This window comes from Colobus angolensis, unplaced genomic scaffold, assembly GCF_000951035.1.
Source record: "Colobus angolensis palliatus isolate OR3802 unplaced genomic scaffold, Cang.pa_1.0 Scaffold275, whole genome shotgun sequence".
In the NCBI taxonomy this organism is placed as follows: Eukaryota; Metazoa; Chordata; class Mammalia; order Primates; family Cercopithecidae; genus Colobus; species Colobus angolensis.
Window position 1 is genome coordinate 3,970,051 of NW_012115988.1, and position 25,140 is coordinate 3,995,190.

The 25,140-nt window shown below is 33.2% G+C and overlaps 2 protein-coding genes across 4 annotated transcripts in view; one reads left to right on the forward strand and one right to left on the reverse strand.

The window, feature by feature from the left end:
* The window catches only part of COG5 (component of oligomeric golgi complex 5), a 380,460-nt gene that overhangs the window by 82,389 nt on the left and 272,931 nt on the right, over positions 1 to 25,140 (forward strand). The gene's annotated exons all lie outside the window — the stretch shown is intronic.
* GPR22 (G protein-coupled receptor 22) lies at positions 8,596 to 14,245 on the reverse strand. Of its 2 annotated transcripts, XM_011948211.1 has the most exons (3): positions 13,816 to 14,245; positions 11,958 to 12,891; positions 8,596 to 10,236 (listed from the first exon to the last, which is right to left on the reverse strand). In XM_011948211.1, the coding sequence occupies exon 3, from the start codon at positions 10,208 to 10,210 to the stop codon at positions 8,909 to 8,911; it is 1,302 nt and encodes a 433-aa protein (XP_011803601.1). In that variant the 5' UTR covers positions 10,211 to 10,236; positions 11,958 to 12,891; positions 13,816 to 14,245; the 3' UTR covers positions 8,596 to 8,908. The 2 variants fall into 2 exon arrangements, with proteins under 2 accessions (XP_011803601.1, XP_011803602.1); XM_011948212.1 differs by lacking the exons at positions 11,958 to 12,891; positions 13,816 to 14,245 and adding an exon at positions 11,857 to 11,931 and having other exon boundaries at positions 8,623 to 10,258.

Genomic DNA, 25,140 nt, shown 5'->3' on the forward strand with positions numbered 1-25,140 from the left:
GAAAGTACGTAGAATTCAAAGAAAGAGCCTAAAATAAAAATTAAAAAGAAATCATAAGGAACAATTTGTGGCTCACCTCTTGCCAGAATACAGGACTTAATGATACAAATATTTTTTTGTCCTTTTCATGCTCTTTGCTCTGATTTTATTATTTTTTTGTTTAGTTCAGTTGTATCTAAAATTCTATGCCTTTTAAAGTCATCTTGCTGTGTGCAATGGTGCGCGCCTGTCTCCCCAGCCACTTGAGAGGCTGAGCAGGGAGGATTGCTTGAACCCAGGAGTACGAGGCCAACCTGGGCAAACTAGTGAGACCCTGTCTCAAAAAAGAAAAAGAAAATGCTAACGTTATTTTATATTATCTTTAGGATAAGGGAGGATATACATAGATAAAGTTATATCTAATGTTTACCAATTTTGTTTCCCTGCTTTCTTCCTAACTCTGACGATGATTTTTATTTTAATTTTGGGTTACATACTCTTTAGAGTATCTTACTGAATTTGAATCTTTGTTCTAGGAAAAAAAAAGTGCATAACCACATCCATGGCATTTTGCATCTGATTTAGGATACTTTATGAGACTCTGGGAAACCCTATACTAAAGCCATTGTTTATCTGGAATATATTATTTGGCAAATATTTTTCTATAATGTGGCCATATCCAGTCACCTGAATTATTGTCTTTGTATCTTTTTTTTTTCTTCCAAGACAGAGTTTTGTTCTTGTTGCCCCCCTAGGCTGGAGTGCAATGGTGCGATCTCGGCTCACCACAACCTTTGCCTCCCAGGTTCAAGCGATTCTCTTGCCTCAGCCTCCCAAGTAGCTGGGATTACAGGCATGCACCACCACACATGGCTAATTTTGTATTTTTAGTAGAGACGGGTTTCTCCATGTTGGTCAGGCTGGTCTCAAACTCCCGACCTCAGGTGATCCACCCACCTAAGCCTCCTAAAGTGCTGGGATTACAGGCATGAGCCACCACTCCCGGCCTTGTCTTTGTATCTTTAAGTTGTATTTGCTAGCAGCTGATTTTCAGTAATGCTCATTTTCAATAATAAGTTGTGATGGGTTAGTTTCATGATTAAATCAATGAAAATACTAAAAACCAAAAGTAATAACAAAAGATAATATCAGTGTGGTTGGAAAAAATTCCTAGTGAAAGGGTTAATAAGAAATGTTCCTAGAGTAGTGTTTCTGTAATACCATTTGTGGCTTTTATCAAGTATCAGTATTACTTAAACTATTATAATACAGAATAGGAATTTAAATTAAAGGATGTCATAAAATTATCAAAGATTAGGTTACTGTTTACTAAATTGCATTATGGTACAAAGTAAATAATAATAGCAAAGGAAAAATATTTGATTCAGACCTCTACCTAACCTGCATGGCATTTGTTCAAAACATATACAAAATACAATTCGTAAGTATTTTCACTGCAAGTTTCTTTTAGAAGTAATTCTTTTATGTCAATTATGTTTTAGTGGAAGTTTTATAGTGAAATGAGCAAAAATGTGCAAGAATAGTACTTCTGGTTTGAGTATGAATTTTATGAAAAATAGTAGCCATGCAATTTTATAATTAATTGAGTAGTTTGGTTGAGTGAAGTACGTAACAGTTTATGGTGAATGTGTTTGGTAGCATTTTATCTTCTGAGAGTGTATGATTCTTAAAGGAAACTTTTGTCTAGATAACCTCGTTTAAAGAAACATTTCTTAGAAAGCTAATGTAGTACTGAGTTATAGTGTACATAATCCAACTAAAATTTAATCAGTTAAAATGAAGTAAATGGAGGAGTTTTTTTCAAGACGGCAGTACAGTCTGAATTAAGAGCTGCTTCTGTACCTTTTCATTTATTGAATGTCGCCTTGATACATAGTCTGTCTTCTGAAATCTAAAGTAGTAATTCTTAAATGTCAGCACACAAGGCACCTGAGAGTACTTATTAAAATATATATTGGTTGGGCGTGGTGGCTCACACCTGTAATCCCAGAACTTTGGGAGGCCAAGGTGGGAGGATTGCTTGAGACCAGGAGTTTGAGACCAGCCTGGGCGACATAATGAGACCCTGTCTCTACAGACATATTTTTAAAAATTAGCTCGTCATGGTAGTGCCTGCCTGTAGTCCCGGCTACTCGGGAGGCTGAGGTGAGAGAATCACTTGCGCCTCAGAGTTTGAGGCTGCAGTGAGCCATGATTGTACCACTACATCTCAACCTGGGTCAGAGAGCAAGTCTCTGTCTCTAGAAAACAAACAAAAAAAAAATAATTTTTTTTTCAGGACTGCAACCTCAGAGATTCTGATTCAGTAAGTCAGAGGGTCAGATATGGGACCCAGGAATTGGCATTTTAAAAAGTACCACAGAATCTCTAATATAGGTGGACTACATTTTGAGAAACAACCTTCTAAACAAGGTAAAACAGTAGGGTCTGAGGTTTAAAATTTGTTCGTTTTCAATTCCACTAATATTTACTGATCAGTTGGTATGTATCAGGTACTTTTTTGGGAGGCATTATAAAAGCATTATAAAGGTGTTATAAAAGTAGTGCGAAAGTACATTAGTATTACCAACTGTTACTGTATTGTGTGCATTTAAGACAGTTTTTATAAAGTTGTTAGGTAACTACAGTTTGCTAGCATTTTGTTGTTTGTAAGAAGTGATAGTTGGAAAAAATTTAACAGCAAAAGAAAAGACAAAGTTTTTTAAGAAGTGAGAGTAAGACTTTTAAAGTACAGAGTATGTACATTTGATATTTTATATTTCAACCTATCCTAAGTCATTAGCAATATTTTGGTTGAAATATATATCTTTGATTCTTCTTTACCCAATCAGTATGCAGTATACCCAATCAGTGTACTCAGTTTGTAGTATATGACATATGGGATTGTGTGTAATATTACTGGCTGATTGAAATATAAATATATTAATATATAATTATTACCTCACTACAGTCCCATATGTATTTCCCACTCCTGCAGCCTGTGTTTAATATGACCAGTGCTGTCATTTGTTAGCATTAACATTTTAAAATTTTATATTACGTTTAAAACATTTAATTTTTCAAATCTCATGAGTATTATGTGTCCACAGCTGTCTGAGGGAAAAACAGTTTCCCCATAACCTTGTCATCCTTACTAGCCACTTTCTCTCTTCATCCTGAGAAATTGGTTGATGTGCTTTGGTAGTCTGCCTTTGCTTAATACCTCTCAGAAAAATATGACATATTGCTCTCACAGAAGCAGGGTGATGAAAATGACCTCAATCCCAGACAGACTCAGCTCACCTCCCTTATCTTACTTGATGCTTCAGGGTTTGATAGTGGCAGGGAGTTGGTATTGGTGTCAGTGACAGGAATGACAGCACATTTTACCACTTGCTGGTGCAAGTACAAAGCTGTCATATTTGAAAGCCATGGATACAGCTTATGGAGGCCTGTAGAAAATGTGTGAATAGAATGGGAGAGACACTTAGGATTATTTTCACATGTTGTTTTAATATGAACAAGGGAAGAAAGATTATTGTGATTACGTTTGCTTGGCTCTTTTTGTCCTGAAAAAATGAGTATTTCTTAAAAGGTGATGGCTTTTGTATTAGTGATAAGCCCACTTTTCCATTTGTTTCCACATTTCAATGCCGTTTTGTTCTAAAATCTATAAATTGTAATATTTAATATTTATTCTACTTGTTATGATGCAGTGTTTGTTGTTATATTTCTAGTATGTGCAGCCTGTCAATAGGGGTATCTTTTGCTTTTTTGAATGCTTTTTAGAAGAAAGTCAATCTTCAAATTAGTTTTCTTTTGTGAACTCTAACCTACAATTCTGTATTCTATTCGTATTTCTCTAAGAGCTTAGCATCTTTGAGTATTTTAGGTCTTTTTCCAGCCTCATCTGGGTTCTTTTATCTCCTTACTTTCTCTTTTATGATATGATCTGAACTTTTAAAATTTCTGACATTTATTATTGGTCAACTCATTTTTAACTTTCTTAGAGTTCACTGCAGTCCCTGAGTTGGGGGTTTACATTCAAGAGTATATACAGGTGCTCATCTGAGATATAAAGAAAATATTTTCTAAAAGTTTACTTTAGTGTTCTTATTTCTCATCTTATTTGGTGAAAAGGATAAAAGAAATACATTATTTTATGGTTTTCCCATTGCTTCTTGCCTTCATTCTGAAATATAACCTTCTCAGTGGCCAAGTTACCTTTGGCAACTGAATATTTTAATTTTTAATTGAAACCGAAAATGTAAATTTTCTAACATGATTTTCAAATACAGTTTGAAGCCGCTTAAATGGAATAGAAAAAGCTTTATTTGCCCTTTCATTACTATTATCCTTTAGAAATCTTGCTATTTAAAAAAAATTTAATTAAAAACTATTTGTATGTAGCCATTAACAAAGAATGAGAACAATATGTATATAAGGAGTTGGATGGATGCCTGTGATTCAGGGAAAATAGCAAAGGATGACATTTGTGTGTTTTACTTCATATACATTGGTATTTTCGCACCGTGTATTTTATAGTTAAAATAGTTAATAGAAAATATGTGTTTAATGAAAAAATGAAATAAACCAATTGAAAAATATATAAGGTAGATAATTTAAAACATCAATTAGAAATTTTCAGTCTGAATAGCTTCTAATAACTAGAACATTATTTAATGTTATTTTACTTCATTGAGTGTTCTGCCCTGCCTAATATTTTTTGTTTTTGCCTGTGTTATCAGTGTAATTTACACAAAGCATAATTAAATAGTTATTTGATTATTGCGGGTAATCTGTTTCTTCTGGTCTTCCTTATGGTCATCATTTTTAATTCTTCAATCTCTTATGCCAGCTTTCTTGCCTAGCTAGTTAGAAAATACTGATTTTTCTAAGTGATGGCCTTCACATTGCCTGTCACATCTGAACACTCCCTTGTCAAGCTAGTGCCATCACTTTTTGCCTGGCTTTTCACTAGCTATGAAGGTGATGGCAGCAGCTTCCTATTTTCTGTGTCTTACCTCGTCAATTCCATGTATTGCTGTTTTGTTTTTTTGAAGCTCATTTTTTCACCTTGTATTCCCCTGCTCAGATATCTCTTCTAGCATAAGATAGAAGGCTTTCTTCTTAAATTCAACATGATCCCTTTCGTAAGTCTATTAAGAACTGTATTCTTCTTTTATAGTATTTACCACACTGCCTCTGTTTTTAGGTATTGCCATACTTTTTAATACCTTGATGCTAGATTATAAGCTCTTGAGGGTAATGACTCTATCATATAATTCAAACTATCTGCCAAAATGCCTCTTTTCTGTAAGATTTTAAATGCTAATTGAATCACAAAGCTAGTACTTAATTGTATAATCATGAAATGCAATAAAATTAAAAGTTTTATTGACTTTGGGAAGTAGCCTTGAAATACTATGTGGAATAAGCCCTACTAAGGTCCTGTTTTCTAATAATTTTATATTTTTTTAACCCTTTAGTCTAATTTCAGTTCAATGAGAAATCTAGTTTTTAATGCCCAAAGAACTGAGATTTTGCTACACATTCGTCCCTGCTTATCTTCAGGGATACATCCCAGGACCACCAGAGAATGCCTGAAACCATGGATAGTATTGAACCCTATATATAGTATATCATGTACTATGTTTTTTTCCTATACATACATACCTATGATAAAGTTTAAATCATATGTTAGGCACAGTAGGATATTAACAAGTAATAATAAAGTAGTACAATTATACATAAATTTATAAATAAGTTTAAATATAACAATTTAAAACTTATAAATTGTTTATTTCTGGAGTTTTCCGTTTAATATTTTTGGACCACAGAGTTGACCATGCTAACTGACCATGGGTAACTGAAGCTGCAGCAGGTAAAACCACAGATAAGGGGAGACTACTGTTGTTTTAGTTAAAAGATGAAAGAATAGAACATACACCTAAAAATTGACTTGGGTCAGATATGAATGGCATTTTAAAGATGTATGATTGTAAATAAGTCTACCTTCACAATAAGTTTGAACATTTGTTCAGTAGTAGTTGGTAGAGTAATAACTCCCTTAAATTAACACACAAAACAAAGCAAATAAAATTTACCACATCTTGTTGAGCTCATCTTTGGTTGGTATTTAAAATACTATGTGGAATAAGCCCTACTAAGGGCTACTAAGGGCTTTTTATCCTTTGGAAGAACTGACCCAGTTAATTATGTAGAAATTGATATCTGTGCCTATGATTTGTAATATATGGATAGAAAAATGTAGTTTTAAGAAGGATCCCATATTGAGTTTATTGTTGCCTCTATTGCTTTTGCATTTTCAATTTTTCATTCTAACAGGAAGAATTAGCCTTAATGTTTTTTTGAGCAAAATTATTTGAAATAAAGTGAAAAATTCACACATTGTAATGAAGACCAACGTAAAGAAAGTAGAAATATTTTATCTTTTCATACAACAGATGTTTAATACAAAAAGTTGTCTAAGCTTCTCATTCTCACATTTAAGCTGAGGTCAGTAGTTGGAAACATAGTTGTGACTTGTTTTTGAAGCTAAATTTTTAACACATAAATATTACTTTGATTTACGTGTTATATACTACTTAACACATTAAAAAGCTATTAGAAGTTTTCTGATAGGTATGAATTTTCTTTGTCGTAAATCAGTTGATGCACTTTTATATACCTGAAAGATCATTACAGATGGTCAGAAATGCTTGTTAAATGTCTGCTTCAGTGTCAAGTATAGAAATGATAGCAGTTTAAAGGGCAATGTTGTAATATTTACCATTTATTTCTTATTTAATTTCTTATTACAGAGGACAAGAAGGCATGAAAGCAGTTTAGACAAATATAATAGAAATCTCTGTTTTTATACTGAATTCTTTGGCATAGTTACAAACCTGAAGAATAAAAATATTTAAAACACAAGGGAGTTTTTCTTAATATGAAGGTCTAAAAAAAGTCTAATTTTTATTAAGATTATAAAACTAGATATTAAAATTTTAATTTATGCTTGGGAGTCCAATTACAAAATTCATTTTTAAAATTTTTAAATGAAGATATTAATGAGTTTGTTTTATTTCATGGGGTAAAAAATAAAATAAAAGAAGATTAGGAGCTAGTCAGTGCCAAATGTATTTACCAAATGAAAATTTTCTTAATCCTTTTGTTCCTGAAGTATTAATTTCTTTTTGGCATTTCAAAAAATATCTCAGTTGCTTATGCTACATTTTGTTAAATTGAAGCATTTTTTTTTAATTCCAAAAAAACAGTAGAAAATAAGGCAGAAGGAAACTGGGCTTTTGCCAAGATTTGAAATTATGTTAACATTATTATCAGAAGTAAATTACTATTTAATTTGCCATGTAACCTTAGTGAGTTCAAGCTATTGCATGGTATTTGTTTCTCCAAGGATTAGGGTATTCAGTAAACTAGACTGGATAAATCTCATTTATTTGTATAAAAGTGATATATTATTGAATTTTTAGACATTTAATATTTTCTTTAAAAATGAATTGCTACTTGGTTTAGTGGGTACAGTTTCAGAAAATAGAATAAAAGTTCAGCTAACCAATTACAATGCAGTAAGTATTTTCCTATTTGAAATAACTTATGGCAAATTTTCTGATAGTGATATTGGCACTTATTGATAGATTACTACATTATAACAACTGGAAAATGTTTGTTTGATATGAGATTCCCAATCCTTGTAATCCATAGTTAAGTTTAGTAATTTCATGATTTTCCCACATGAATTGAGGTTTGGAGAGAAAAATACCTAAAGTTAAATTAAGTGATGATACAGTAGAAAAGTGACAAGACTTATTGTTACCTTAGTGATTTTCAGTGTGGAAATAAAACAACTACATTTTGAAATACTTGGGAGCTATGATTTGGTAGGAACATTGTATAAACTGTATTACTCTAAAGTTGTATGTATCTAAAATTAGAGGCTTTGTTAGACTTTTCTATAATGACTTAAAGTCTTTTTTTTTTCATTCCTGGTATTCAGATTTGGGTAGTTAACTTTCTATTATACGAAAGGGCTGAGTTGAATAAAGTTAGGAAGTCAGTTTATTTTAATGTACTTTTTTTTTGTTTTGTTTTAATCAGTATGCTATATTAATCCAGAGCGTTTGGCTTAGATTTAAGCAAAGTGAGGAGGGAAGAAAGAGGCTGGTGCTTTAGTATTCTTCCTTCCCTTTATTTTCATTTCATTTGTATGTTATAGGCATACTGTCCTTGAACTTAGAAAATCAATCTTTTTTTCATAGTAAACATGAATTTTAAAGTTTCTCTGTCTTGGTGTGGATATAGAGGTTTTTTTGGTTCATTAATTTTAAAATTTTGATAAATTCTATGATTTTTTACATTTAAAACAATAAAACTTCATACGTACTTAATTATTTTTGATGCATCAAATATAGCAAATACACTATACCAGGAAACATAGCATAGTGGTATGGAAAATACTGGATTGTTTTGAGCCCATAATTTTGGTTTTTAGATTAAAATGCTACTCTAGTTGTAATCTAAATTTATCTATAGTTTGTGGCTTAGAAACAATGCATTTTAACTTAAAAAAAAAAGCAAGGATACCTATGTCAGTTACATTTTAAAGTTATACACTGTTTTAAGGCTATGTATTTATTCTTTAGAAAATATGACTTACATGAATATTTTCTGTTGGACATAATATTGACAAAATATACACATGATAGTACTTTAACAAACTGCCATGCAACAAATACATTAAGTAATGAAGAAATCGAATATATATGACCTATCTAATTGACATTCACATTGAAAATTTACAACATAACCAGTACTTAAAATATTTTTTCTTATATTTGGCAGTAATATCAGTTTTTACAATTTAAAACTCATTTGAATGTGGATTTGGTGAAACTTAGACTTTTCTCTAGTCTGTGACAACCTGAGGTACTAAACATTTTTCTCTTATTTCACTATCTTCAAAGGTAATTTTTTTGTTTCTTTTAGGATCTATCCAAGAGTTGTGTATTACAGCATTATTAGGCAGGGGATCAGCTTCCACTATGGAAACAACTCGCTTTTTCATTTTACTTTTCAAGACCTTTTGAAATTTTTGTCTAGTGAATGCATATAATAGAGGGTGAAATATAGTTGTTCCATAAGCCATGACTAAAAAACACAATCTTAATTTTACTAAAAGGTCACTTGGGCCTAAACATAAAATAGTGGTATTTAAAACAGAAATTGGTGTCCAGCAGAGAAGAAATGTAGAAATAATCAATAAAGACATCCTGAAGACTCTCTTTTGTCTTTCTCGTCGTTCACGGTGTCGTTTCACAGCTCGCCGGAGGGCAATTATTACAGAAACTGAAGTTCTTACACCAAAGACTACATTTCTCCCACCACTGCTTTGTGACATGTCTGTAGCTTCATGTTGTGTGGTTAGAGAAATTGTCTTTTTCTTTCTTGCTTTCTTCTTCTGCCCTGTTGAAAATCTTGTGCCTATTCGAATATTAAGAGCCTGAAGTATTTTGGTGTATGTGATTAACATTACTACAACAGTGAAAAAGAATATTGGGATCTGTACTAACAAGTGATAATACATTCCCAGTTCCGTGTAGTATTCATTTGTACTGACACATAAAAGTGTCTTGTTTTCCCATGTATTTCCACTTTGAAGACTGAAAAAATTTACCTCAATAAAAGGAATCAGGAAAGAGAAAAAAGAAAAAATCCAAATGGATATCATTAGCATTACAGCTCTGCCCATTGTCAGAATTCGGTTTGCAGGTTTTACAGAAATGTCATATCTGTCCAAAGTGATAGCAAAAACGTTGATTGCTGTTGAGACACTTGCAAAAGATACACAAGCCTCGTGGAAACAGCAGATGAGAGCAGTGTTACTCTCCAGTGAAAGCAGAAGGATAACTATAGTTAGAGGAATACATCCCACACAAATTATTACATCAAGTACATGAAGGTTCATCGTAATAATGTTACTGACAGAGTTGATTAAGTTGGATTTCATGCAGTAAAGTACCAATACGGTGAGGTTGCTGCCAAGTCCCAACACAATTTCTAACATAAGAAATCCGGTGAGAGACACTTGAAAGCTTAACGGATATGATAGTGGTTGGTACATATTGGTGTTGATGTCATCAATGTCATCTCGCACTGTAATGTTAGATTCAGACTGCATGTTGATTTCCAGAATGGGAGAAAAACACATTCTTTTGGAGCAGTTGGTTTTTTCCCCTAGAAAGTGAAATAGAATAAACTATTTGATATTTGGCAATTTAAATGATGTATAACGTGTTCTTTTTAAGAAAAAAATCTTTTAATTGTGTACTTAGTTTAATTTTTAAGTTTGTAAACTATTAATAGAAATGTAGAATTAAGAAACATCAAGGTTGCATTGTTTTGATAGAAAATTGTGTTTTTCTTTTGAAGAAATAACTGTGGAAATTGTTCCTCTGTAGTGCAAAGTTACTTAATATACTAAAGGGTTTTTCTCATTTGAGTATTTCCAGCTTATTATTTGAGATAAAGTGTATTTTTGTATGATAAAACTACCTAGCATACAAAATTAATTTCAGCCCAATGTCTTAAAATTTCATTTAAATGTTGTGAGTAGGTGGCAAATAAATGCTATTTTGATATGCTCTAGCATAATGAATGTAGGTGTAATTATTCCTGTGAGATTTCAAATGAACAGGACAAGTGTTCATTTAAAATGACAAATGGTACAGAGCACTAGTTTAAGATGCTTTATCCATGTTGATTGAATTCATATTCAGAAGTCAACAATGTGCTTGGGGATATTTGGAATTATTTCCCACAGAAATAGGCCAATGATAAATGTTTTATATATCACAGTTACTATGCTCACTGAACTTTGCAATTGGCAAACTTAAAAATTGGAAGCAATGGGACATTATGCTAAAGTAAAAAGCTACAAAGCTTGGTAAAAGAGCATTAATCACGCCTATGAATGATTTATTTTGTGACCACACCCTCTTGTATCTTGTGGAAACAAAATTGAAATTTAATATCACATTAAGAAGTAGCCATTTTTGAAGTAGTTTAAAGGAATATATCAGTTGCCATTGTTTAAACTGAGTGTTTAAAGTAAAAGATGAAATTTTAGGGAAAAGGAGTATGTGAAACCCGTTTTTTGAGGAAGCTTTTAAAGTTACACATTACCTGTGAAACCTTTTGTATATATCACCCATTGTCTAATTTTGAAGAAAAATTAAAAAAAAAAAAAACTCTTTTGCTAATTCATGCAAATCTATATTTTAATATATAGGGGTTTAGAATAATTTGTAAAAAATAATGTCTAATGTTCTGGGCTAAAATGTCAATCAGTATATTCAGTTTAAAATATGAACTCATACAACCAACTATATTTCACATTTCAAATACAGCATTTCAACTGCAAAATCATATTCAAACAAATTATAAAAGCTAATAATTTTCAAATTTCATGTTAACTTTCACTTGATGTTATATTTGACAAGTTTTAGAATACAGTTTTATTTATGCATGTTTTTGGGGAATAATACTGCAGAAACACAAATGGTAATATTATTTCTTCTGAGTTAGTATAATGTATTACTAGAGGCATATTTATTCCAGTAAGTTAAGGTCTTAGCTAACATTGAAATCCTATAAAAATGGAAAATTTTAAGTGTGCCAAATTTTCTGAACTGACAGGTTAGACATCAGGTCTTTGTCACATCAGTTAGATTTATAATTAAATAAAGCAGAAATGTCAAGTTAAATGATGATTAAGAAAAATACATTTTCTCTAGAGCAAGATCCTGTTCTTTTGTAAATGTTAAGCAGTGTGGTGGGGTGCATGCATCTTCTGACCTACCTGTTTGCTGTTGCCTTATGGGCCTTTTGGTTCACTATGGCAGTTTTTGACAAATTGATACATGATATCATTGACAGATTTTGACATGAATTTTTACCTGACAACAGTGAAGTAGCTGTGTTTTATTTCATGTCTTGTAGGAATTCTTTCGTTTTCTCTCCAATACTTCAACTGCATGCATTATGAGATTTAATTGGCTGATGGATTTCTAAAGAACAGTACATAATATTTGTATTTGTTTTGCTTTAAAAAGTCACAGCCAAGAGAAATTTCCTCAGATGATACGAATTATATTTCCCTTTGATGGAGTACATGATAGTGTTTCTTTATTTTCCAGAATATGTGAAAACAAAAGAGGAAACATAAGATTTGTAGCTTCTAAAATATATTTAGACATCCTTTTGTTACCATTGTAAATCTGTTTTTATAGGAGTGCTCACTATTTTGAAATGATTTCTTGATCACATAACTTGCTTTATATTATAAATCCAGGCTGTGTCCTTTTGATAAAAACCATCTGCTATTTAATTTGGTTTGTTTTCATTAGAAGAGAATACATAATTGGTCATAAAAGTCAGATAGAAAAATCCATTAGTCGTATCAATTGATACGAATATCTGAATATTTAGTGCAGAAAACACTTGCTAAATCTTCCTTTTGTGTGCTGGTATTTTATTTTCTTTTTGGAAATTCATGTTTCATTATGTCTTCCAGAATCAGTAGCTTCCACAATTCTGGTATATTAAAGTATAAGCTTCCCCTTTTAAAATGCTCACCAATTCTTTTCAGGCTTTTACAGTTATATTGTTTTTCTTTTTGTGGTTATTTTATGTAGCGTCTTCTTAGGATACAGTTGATTTTTTATATTCCATCAGTAATGTAGACCTATTCTCTGGTTTTAACTCCTTAATGTCTTAAAGTCGTGTTACAAGAACATCTTGCAGTTCGTAGTTCAGACAGCTAGGGAGATGCTCAGTCAATTGCATTCTTCATATTGTCAGTTGTAAATACTGAATTAGCTGCTATCGGCCCTTGTGAAAAGAAGAAAATTGGTTAAGAAATAGGGTTTTTAATAATTTACAATTAATTGAAAGTTAGTTTTGTTTAAAAATTATCCAGTATTTGTTATCAAAATAACCAAACTGTATTAGTAGAGCCACAGTATATGCTTAAAATTGTTTCTTTAAATAAAATATTCTTTTTTCCTAATAAAGATGGTATATATTATGTTATTTAACAATAGAGTTCACATTTCAAATACAATTGTGAGAGAAAACCTGTATTTTTAAAAATTAATTTCTGCTCTCATTTTAGAAGCTAACCTGTATTTTCAGAGATGATGAACAATTAATATAGATTAAACATACTGTTATTTCTTCTTTGTAATAAATTTAACAACATTTTTTGCTGTAAAAATATTGTAAGTTGCTTAATTATTAGCATATGATTTGAATTTTAACTCATTAAAACAGATTTCAGAAGATACTATAAATTTCCATTGATGAATTGTTCATGTGGTTGAAATATAAAAGGTAATAAAAATTGTAACTGCAAATTAATTTTCAATGAACATGCCCAATAATAAACTTAACATAAAATTAAGTAATAAGTAACAGCAAAATAGTAAATCTAGTTCTTTTAAGAAACATAAGCATTTTTAGAACACTGGAGAAAAACTGTACTGATTACGTTAAGAATATTTAGTATATCTGAAGTGACTTAAAAGCTGTCTTCATAGTGAATTTACAAAGAATATTTGTATTTAACAATGCATCCTAAAAAATTACATTTAAAATGTAGCATGTCTTAAAAGAAATAGATCTTAAAATACATGTCTAGCAATAAGTAGAATTAAACAAACTCTTAAAATTTAGGCTAAAATTTTTCAAAGTAATTTTTACCCCACTATGCCGGTTCAAAAGCAACTGTATACTATAATAAGGAACACATCTTACCTCCGCTAAAGATTTGATACATTCTTGATGTAGTTGAAGCATTTCCAGTTTGGATTGATTCATTTTGTTCACTTGTTAGTAGAGGACTGGGGGAAGAGGATCATAAACATCTCTTCGAAAATGACCTTAATGAAAATATGTGTCTGTAGTGTGCCATTGTTTCAGCAGTACTGCTAATGTATGGAACATGTAGTGCTGCTTAGAGGCTGCTGCAGTCTCTCACTCTTCCTACTGTGGAATCAATAAGCATCTGAAAATACATAATGAAAGTAATTTAACATACTGAAGGCTTCTTGTCTCCAGAGACAACATTTAGATTCAGTCTTTCTAAAAAGGAACGGCACTGCTTTTCAGAAGAAAGCCTGTTCTGGGCAGCTTTTGCAGAATGACAGCCTACCTTGTCGCTTCTCTCCACTGCAGAGAGATGCAGTGCATTCACTAATTTTGATTGGTCAGTTGTATTGGGCTTAAACTGTGCTTCATATGTATAGCAGGGATTTCCCCCGCTCCCCACTGTTTTATATAAGGACACTTTTTTAAAAAGGCTAAATTTGTGAGTGGTTGTATGTTGTTCTTAAATAGAATATGTGTAAATTAGTATTTTAAAAATGTGTATTCTATTCTGGTTTGTTGGTCACTTATGCCAAACATTAAAAAAAATGCAGGGAGGTGGGAGAATAGGAAAGATTTACATAGTAAAAAGTATATATTCTTTTTAAAGCCTTGATAATTGCATTTGAGAATATTTTAGTCATATATATGTTTTTGGTTGAGATTCTTTGTTCTACAAATAGAAACCCACTGCGTCTTTACTGTGAACCACATTGAATTTCAACTAGTTTGTTTGTATTCAAGTCATTTTCTCTGGGTATTCCAAATTGTTGTGAGCATCTCAAGGTGTTAAACATTGTCATGACTTCACTTCAGTATTCATTCATTTGGGTGTTCATTCATTTCATTCATTCATTCATTCATTCATTCATTCATTCAAAATAATAATCAGATTGACCTAAGGTGATAATACCCTAAAATATTTTTTAAACATTTCATTGTAGTAGCTTAGTCTCAGGGTATAAAACTTTAATCAGTAATTATTGTATTACTTTTGGAGGTTACTGCTTGGTCTCCACCTTTGATAACCCTTTTATTTGGTAGGTGCATACTGATCATTTGCTATAATGTTTTATTTCAGTTGGCTTATTCTATTTTTGACCTGGGCACATTTCTTAGTAGATTGCTATTTCTTAAATATTATATGTAACTACATGCTAATGTTGTTAGTAAAATATTATTTTAAAGGATAAAGTAATTTAGTTACATGTCTTTGTAAGTTATAAAGGCAAATCATTATAAGGTAGATACATTTTCAAAATGAAAATAATAGTACAAGTACTGAATATTTAAAATTTAAATATTTAATTTAAATATTAAAATTTAGATTAAATTTAATATTAAAAATAAAATTAAAATATTTAAAATTAAATTTCTATTAATTTTAGTTACCTATAAATAAGTTTCTGTTTTTAATAGTGAGGATAAATTTTTTTTAGATTTGAGTAGATAAAACAGCTGGACTCTGTTGACAAAATAGAAGACATTACATGTGGCTAAACTGTTAGAATGTTAATTATCACCTATTTCCATTATTTTAGGAATATTTAGTGACCTTCATTTTTCAAAATGTATACTGTTTTTTATTTGCAATTGGAACTATTTTCTTATTATTTTGAAAAGCAATATGCATTTTTATAATCTTCCGCTGGTAGTGTTGAAGCTTTATAGGGGAATAGCTGACCAATATGAGTTGTGAGTTGCATTTCTATAGAAGTTGAGAGTAATGTGGGGAAAATTTTGTTGTGAATTTCTAAAATCTTCTGCACAGCTTTGGGTGGCAAGGCTTTGGTAATACTAAAAATGAAAATGTTGTGCTGCTATTCGTGCATTTTGAAAGTTGGGGAAAAGTATCTTGCTAGAATGCCAGCCATTAATAAAGATAACTTATACACACACAAACACACACACACACACACACACACACACCACCACACACGTTCATTTAAGCTTAAAACTAAGACTAGAGAAAACATGGCATCAGTGGCAATATGTGATGGGGATCAGGAGATTATTAACACAGCGGAGTGCTTTTCTGCCAGAGTTCAAGTAGTTGCTTATGTTTATCATCAGAATAATCCGCATGAAGTAGAAGAAACCAAGGTACAGAGAAATTTACTGACTTGAAAGGGTCTAGGTAAGTTAGCAGCAGAGTCAATGTTAAAACTGCAAACCATACTCTACTAGGCGGTTGGCCTTCTCTCTTTGGAAAATTATGAAGGTCTTGGGACTTAGAATTGGATAATCTAAATTTAGTTGCTATTTATTACCTGTATAACTTTTGGCAAGTGAAACTTCCTTTGGGTCAACTTTGATTCTTTTTGTTGAAGTGTATTTTTGTGCTTTGTTTAACTATTTGTGAGACAGTGTTTTCAAGTTATATTCAGATTATTTCTAAAAAACAAAATCTGGGGTTTCTGAGCCATAATGGTAGCTCAAGCATGGACAGTGCTCTTTATTTAGTGTACGAGTAACTTGTCTCCAAGGATAAATAAGATAATATAAACTTTTTAAAAATTGTGTACAATGCTTAGTATAATTTTATTTCTTTTATAAAAACCACAAATTGTTGATTATAAGGTATGCTGAGATCTTAACAAGATAATTCCAACTTCCCCTGTTTTTAACAAATATGCAAATATCTCAACCACTGACTGAGAATCAGATTATATTATTTTCATGAAAAGAATTAATAACAGGCTGGGTACAGTGGCTCGCGCCTATAATCCTAGCATTTTGGGAGACTGAGGCAGGTGGATCACTTGCGATCAGGAATTCGAGACCAATCTGGCCAACATGGTGAAACCCTGTCTCTTCAAAAAATACAAAAATTAGGCGTGATGGCACAAGCTTCTAGTCTAGCTCTTCGGGAGGTTGAGGCATGAGAATCGCTTGAACCTGGGTGGCAGAGATTGCAGTGGGCTGAGATTGCACCGCTACCCTCCAGCCTGTGTAACACGGTGAGAGTAGATCTCAAAAAAAAAAAAAATTATATCAGATTATCAATTTATGAAGATCCTTGTTTCCGTAGTAACACTCAAAATTGTGCATTTAATATATTTTGTGCAATGAATATAACCTCTGTATACTAACCTAGGAGAACGGTTTGACTTCCTAATGATAGCTAAGCACTAGATACGATTCTAACCCCAAAATACAGCTTAATTAAAATCCTTTTTTAAAAGTCGTGCTTTTCTTTTTTGTTATAAATATTTTAATTGCATATCTGTTTTAATTCCTAAAAAATTCATCCTATGGGGAGTCTCTGATATTTAATTTTGTGTATTTGTCTTCTTAAATTTGGACAACTGTGACTATGACAGTAATTTATTGTATATTTATGTTGTAACATTGATATCAAATCATTCTTACCCAGCTTGTGACTAGTTCTGATGGCACAGTTCTGAAGATTCTCTGAGTTTGTAAATAACAACTCAGCTTTGTGAAATATTGGAATTCACCATAACTGAAAGTACTTTGAAACAATCTTAAGGTATCTATGTACAAACAATTTTAAATTGCTGAAAATCAGTTTTAAGCTGTATTGCGACAAGGGTCCTTTTTCAATGGATACTTAGCGTAGTAAACCTTGAACTCTCTCTGATACCGGAGCCCATAGAAAAAAGGGTTATTTTACTTTAACGCCAATTCAGAAATTTCATTTGGCTTCTCAACTTTACATTTCTTTCACAGCAAATATTTTATCAGAAAAATAGGAATGGACCATCTGCTGAACTTCCTTCCATCAAGTGGGGAGTAGCCGAAGTCGTAGAGAATCAACATTGGTGATTCATTTTCTATATGAGAATAATTGAAAACTGATTATATTTGATAAAGCACATGCATCAGAATTGCATACACTTAACAGATAGAAAATCCACAAGCCATTCTTTCCCATCCTTCCCTATTTCACCTAAATTGGGCATTTACATTTTTTTTTCATTTTTATTTTTCACACTGTGTTTGTAAGTCATTTGCCAGTATCACTTACATTATAAAAATAAATACATGGCATTTCTTGCCATTTTTCCATCCATACCTACACTTTGGATCCTGTGACTTTACTACAGTTTATCCTCCCTCTGTTGTACAACTGTTGGTATGTCTACTTTGGGGCTTTGTCCAAATTATTACCTTCATGTCCAGTTTTCTGGTTTACTGTTTTGACTGCTTACTATCCTTCTTTGCCTTCCTAAATATTACGGATTTTATTGATGTTTTTCTCTTATATTTTTATCGAAGAACTACACAAATAGCCATGTTTGTGCCCCATCACTCCATTGTTTTCTCTTTTCTGTTGCTTCCCTTTTTTCTTTGCATAACTCTCTTCCTCTGAGTTATGCAGAATGAAATTAATTTTGTGTCGTGTCCTGAGGCCAAGTCCATTGATCAACTAGATTACATATTTAATAAAGCTATGTCAAGTCCCCTCTTTTGTGCTGTTATGACTCTTATGCTCTGCTAGGGAACACAGCTGACTGTCTACAATCTAGTGCTTGATACTAGTTAGTTATTGATACTAGTTAGATACATAACATTTTTGTAAAAAGACTGCCATTCTTTATATATAGAGCCTGAGAATGGCAGAGTTTTACTGTAGGCTATATTTCTACTATAGACTCAATAACATCCACTATACTACTTGAGTCATCCATTTGGGAAAATGAATGCATTTTAAGAGTTTAATTAATAATTCCTAAAGACTGTAATCACTGGTGTCTTTCTGCCAGGTATATTCAGCAGTGTATCTTCAGTTACTGCTACCTTCTGATCTCTGTTTAGGGGTGCAATATCTATAAAAAGTCTTGCTGTTATTTTGATTGGTATTGCAGAGAATCTGTGGATCAGTTTGGAAAGAATTGACATCTTAACAGTATTGAGTCTTCTAACTTATGAACACAGTATCTCTGCTATTTTTAGGGCTTTTTAAATTTATTTTGTCAATATTTTGTAGTTCTTGGCCTATAGATCCTGCACATATTTTGTTAGATTTGTATTTAATTATTTCTTTAGTGCTATTGAAGTAGCACCTAATTTTAAACAAATCCAATTGTTTATTGCTAGTATATGTAATTAGGATCATATCGAACTCATATCCTGCAACTTTACTAAATTCATATATTAGTCTTGCGAGTTTTTTTGTGTGAATTCCATGGTATTTTCTATATTAAATAGAGTTTACTTTTTCCTGAAACATGTGTGACTTATTTGTATTCTTGCCTTCTTGTACTGCCTAGGACCTCTGGTATTAGGTTGAATGGGAGTGTGTTGGGACGAACAATCCCCATAACCCCTGAATATCCCTGAACCTTCTTACTCGATATGCTGAGAATGCAAAGCCCTAACAGAACTACCTTTACCCCATCCATTTCTCAGGAAGGGGTTGTATGTAGCTAGCAACCTTGAGGAATGAAGTAATGACTCCCTAGACAAATAGAATACAGCGGCTTGCTTTTCTTTGTGATAAAAATGGCAACTTTCCTAAGCTCAGTGCTCTTCAGCTGTGAAAAAACCCATAGTACACAGAGGATCCACAGTCCCTTCGCCAGGGACTTGGAGGGCAAGGTGAATTGTCATTGATATCATGCTCATACTGCTTGCTGCATCATGGGTAATACCGTTCTTTGATTTGGACCCAGGCATCTTACATCTTATGTTAGCATCCATGAAACAGTAACAGGCTAGATTCACAGCTTATAAATAGGATAGAATCCTAGACCCTAAACAATTTTGACATTTTTGGCTACAAGCATATGATGTTGACAGAGATAGGGTTTCCTGTAAGAGAAATGACAGGGCTCTTGTGGGCTGATTTAGAGGATATGAGACCAGTAGCAAATGCTCTTGTTTAAGTGGTTGAGCAGTAGTACAGAGTAAGAGTCTCCTAACGACCTGCCTGTTAATGAATTTTTTGAGGCTAAGCAGTGAGGGGTGGAATTAAATGAAACTGCTCAAATAGCGCCTTGGTTATTGCTCACTCTCTAGGCCTGGAGAAGGAAAAACTATTATTATATCAACAAAACAGCAAACCTCAGAGCCCTAAGGCAAAAGGCAGTATGGCTATAGCTGCTGAATCAAGGGCTTCTGAGAGCTAACATAAAAGATATCAGCAATGAGGATGTGGAGCTTTGGGTAGACTGAGTATATTGTAAGTTCATTTGTGGAGTCTGAGTGGGCAGCCACTTGAAATTGAATGTAAATGCAGTCTTGCTGACTGGTACATGGCTGCTCTTTCACTTTGTGGATTCTCATTTTTCTCTCCCCACTCTATTCTAACCTCACCTGCTTAAGATAAAAGCCAAATATGGTAGGGAACCTCAAGGAGGGAGAGGAATTCAGACTTTTTTAGCTGTGTTGAATAGAGATGCTCAATTCGCCATCCTATGTGGGTCCCCTGGGGAAAAAGCACAATAAATGTCAAGGTAGGCTGAAGGCACTGAGGACTGCAGGGTGGAGTTCCAGCAGCATGCACAGGGGCAAATTAGAGACCACTAGGCCCAAGCACTTCCAGGAGCACAGCATCACCCTGGAGTGAGAAACCAAAGCAGAAGAAAAGCCTTCCCACCACCACAGTCCTCTGTAGGATAGATTCCCCCGCTACCTTGTCTTCCCCATGCTCCTGGTTAGGAAATAATGTAGTCTCCTGGCAGCTATGGCTGTAGTCCCTTTTGTGCATATGTTAAATTCCTTGGTCTGTGTTCCTACAGGGGGTGAAACACTCCAATTTTAAAAAGCTGAAATGTAGCTGGAGCCTCTGGGCCTATTCAGTGTACTATTGTTTTGGGTTCCTCTGCTAAATGTATAACTGGTATTGATAATTTTGTGTTCTTACACTATGAATACTTACAGATTCAGGGGAGATTCTCCTATTCATGGGCTGCTGCATGTAGAGAGGTGTTCCGCTGTCCCCTCCCTAGGTGATTCAGCAAAAATAGTGTATCATCCCAGGAAGGAAGAAAAGAAAATCACAACTTTGGTTAAAGGCTCCATGACTGCTGTAGAATTCAGACCATTTCCCAGTACATCAGTGCCACCTGCCTGACCCAGCTACCAAGTGCACCTCTTTTTTTTTTTTTTTTTATTATACTTTAAGTTCTAGGGTACATGTGCATAACATGCAGGTTTGTTACATATGTATACTTGTGCCATGTTGGTGTGCTGCACCCATCAACTCGTCAGCACCCATCAATTCGTCATTTATATCAGGTATAACTCCCAGTGCAATCCCTCCCCCCTCCCCCCTCCCCATGATAGGCCTCGATGTGTGATGTTCCCCTTCCCGAGTCCAAGTGATCTCATTGTTCAGTTCCCACCTATGAGTGAGAACATGCGGTGTTTGGTTTTCTGTTCTTGTGATAGTTTGCTAAGAATGATGGTTTCCAGCTGCATCCATGTCCCTACAAAGGACGCAAACTCATCCTTTTTTATGGCTGCATAATATTCCATGGTGTATATGTGCCACATTTCCTTAATCCAGTCTGTCACAGATGGACATTTGGGTTGATTCCAAGTCTTTGCTATTGTGAATAGTGCCACAATAAACATACGTGTGCATGTGTCTTTATAGCAGCATGATTTATAATCCTTTGTGTATATACCCAGTAGTGGGATGGCTGGGTCATATGGTACATCTAGTTCTAGATTCTTGAGGAATTGCCATACTGTTTTCCATAATGGTTGAACTAGTTTACATTTTGCAATCTACTCATCTGAAAAAGGGCTAATATCCAGAATCTACAAAGAACTCAAACAAATTTACAAGAAAAAAACAAACAACCCCATCAAAAAGTGGGCAAAGGATATGAACAGACATTTCTCAAAAGAAGACAGTCATACAGCCAACAGACACATGAAAAAATGCTCATCATCACTGGCCATCAGAGAAATGCAAATCAAAACCACAATGAGATACCAAGTGCACCTCTTTTGAAAAAGGCAGATGCAGCTTTGAAAAGGGATGCAGCTGGCCTGGCGTTTGTATCATTTTGGCTTTCCATGAAGTAGAACCTACCCCTTTTGGGGAAAAGCTTATTTCTCACTTTGCCACCTGAAGCAAAGCAGTTGACTCATTACGCTGCTGGATTTAAGGAATTTCTTGTAAAAAACTGAGTCTGTTTCACCTGTGGTTCAGCCCAATTAAAAACTGATGCAGTTGTTCAGGGTCGGTGCCAGCTACAGAAAAGTGAGAGTGGATTCCATCACTTCATTCTTATAGCTTTGACCAGTATGCCCCTTGATTAACCTTGTTATATTTTTACTGCCTCCTGGCCTGTTGCCGATAGCCTAACCTTCAGGTCAGCTGTTAGAAGACTGACAGATTAAAAACAACTTTTCTTTGGTACTGCAAACTGTGAAAATAAATTATAGCCGCCAGTCAGACAGTCTGGCTTACTCAAACCTGTACCTCCTAGATTGCCATCATTTCTGCCTGAATTCGTTATTGTATCAGATATGGTAATAAATCCATCATAATAGTCTGGGCAATCATTGTGTCCTGGTTTTGGGGAATAGGGACTTCAATCAGTATCCCATCCCTGCTTCCATTTGTAGGATGAATTCCTTTTCCTCCTGTGTGGCTACAAATTTTTTTTTTTTTTTTTTTTTTTGGCATTTTTCTTCTCCTAGTTCTAATGCGTTTTAAACAGTGCTCAAAGCATAATAGGGTTGTTGCCCTTACCTCTGGGATTTAAGGCTCCCCTCTAACCCCTTACTCCCCATGTTAAAGATGGTAGAAAGGATCCAGCCTGGACTTCATGCTTTCTCTCAATGGCTTCATGCTTCCCCCAAGCCTGCACCACAACAAATGCTTTCTCAGGAGTTTCACCATATACTCAGTCTTTTTGTGTATGCCTGTGAACATCTGGTGAGATCTTTGCAGAAGTCCGTGAATGGGTATGAATTCCTTTTGTGTCTATAGATTCCCTAGCTTCTATATTTTCTTGCTAACACAGTTTTGACTGAATTATTCTTACTAGTGTCCAATATTGTCTTCCCCAGGTACTCAAGTACTCATGTCCCATGTGTCCTGCCTTTCATTAGAATTTGGATTGGTTGGTTTCCCAGTAACCACAGCACTCTGATGAGTTCAAGAAGTTTCTATTTGTAGATCATTTGTTTTTCCCTTGTTCTTTTTTGTAGTTACAATGTGAGCTATGTTCTATCCAGCTTTGTGCATCTCATGGAAGCTGAAGAATACCTTCTGGGATTTTAATTGATAACACAGTGAACCTGTCTATTCTGTTAGGGAACATTCACATCTTTGTATTGAGTCTTCTGATCTTTAAACATGGTATATTTCTCAATTTATTTAGGTTGTCTTTAATTTCTCTCAGTAATATTTTGTAATTTTAAGTGTAGAGGTCTCACACATATTTTGTCAAGTTGGGTAGTGCTAGACTCATAACATTTTTGATACTATTATAAATAATATTTTAAAATTTTGATTTTGTTTATATAAAGAAATATTGTTGAATTTTGAATGTTGAACTTAAGCCGTATGATTTTGCCAAACTCATTTATTTATTCTTTTCTTTATTCCTTACGATTTCCTTCTTAGAGAATTATATTTGAATAAACAAAGGTTTATGTCATAGTTTTCAATCTTAAATCTGTTTTGGTCTTGCCTTATTGCCATAGCCAAGACCACAAGTAATATTGAGTAGAAATGGTGAGAGCAGACATAATTGCTTTTTTCCATGTCTTCAGGGGGAAAGTATTCAATCTTTCATTATTAGGTTTGATGCTAGGTGTAGGGTCTTTATGGATATCATTTTTCAGGTTGATAAAGTTTCCTTCTTAGTTGAGAATGTTTATCAGGAATGCATATTACATTCTTTAAGATTTTTTCCATTTAATAAGAGCTCATATGGTTTTTCTCATTTAATCTAGTAACATGATAAATTACATGGATTTTTTTTTTTTTGGATTTTTTTAATGTTAAGCCAACCTTGCATTTTTGACATAAACCTATTTTGATAGTACTACCTTTTTAGATATTGCATGATTGTATTGACAATTATTTTTTAAAAATCTTTTGCCTATGTATTCATAAGGCCTATTGGTCTGTCATTTTCTTTTATTGTAATGTTTTGATCTGGTTTTGGAATCAGGGCAATGCTGGATTCAAATGAGTTGAAAGATGTTCTTTTTCTCTAATTTTGAAAATGTTTTTGTAAGATCAGTGTTAGTCCTTTCTTAAATGTGTAATAAAATTCCCTAGAGAAGACATTTGAGCCAAGAGGTTTTATGTTGTTTAAAGTTTTAAATTACAAATTCAAATTATTTAATAGATAATAGATTCCTATTTTCTATTTCTTCTGTGTCTGTTTTGATGATATATGTATCTTTTGAATAATCAGTTTACATTTAAAAGTTGCTAAATTTATTAACATCATCAACTTGTTTTTAATATTTCCTCATTGTATTTTAATTATCTATAGGATCTGTACAGATATCTTCCCTTTCATTACTGATATTTGACAATTTGTGTCATCTTTCTTTTTTTTCTTTTTGAGTTTGCCTACAAGTTTACCAGTTTTTTCAATCTTCAGAAATAACTAGCTTTGGATGTCTTTGTTCTTAATGAACAATGTTGTTATGTTCTTTTTCTGTTTTATTGATTTCTATTCTTTAGTATTTCCTTTCTTCTCTACTTTGGTAAAAGTTTCTTTCATCAATTAAAATTTTTTTTCTGATATGTGGTTCAGTATTGTTTTACCAACATTCCACAACTTTGGATGTCTTATTTTATATCACTTAGTTCAGTATGCTTTCTAATTTTCCTGAAGTATCTCTTTGCTGTTACATGGGTTATTTCAAAGTATGTTGTGTTTTTTTTTCTTTTTGAGGCAGAGTTATGCGCTCTCACCCAGGGTGGTACGATTACTACTCACTGTAGCCTTGACCTCCTGGACTCAAGAGATTCTCCCACCTCACCCTTCCAAGTAGGTGGCACTACAGGCATGTGCTACCAAACCCAGCTAATTTTTGTATTTTTTGTAGAGACAGGGTCTCACTGTGTTACCTGGGTGGGTCTTAAACTCCTGGACTCAAGCAATCCTCCCACCTCATCCTCCAAAAGTGTTGGGATTACAGGCATGAGCCACCGTGCTCGGACAAAAGTGTATTTTCTAATTTTTAAATACTTGGTGATTTTTCAAAGTTTTTTGTTATTGGTTGCTAATTCAATTTCATTATGGTCAGAGAACTTGATTT

What these genes read in the sequence shown, in the direction of transcription:
- GPR22 (XM_011948211.1), bottom strand. Translation starts at nt 10,210, where the DNA reads ATGTGTTTTTCTCCCATTCTGGAAATCAACATGCAGTCTGAATCTAAC.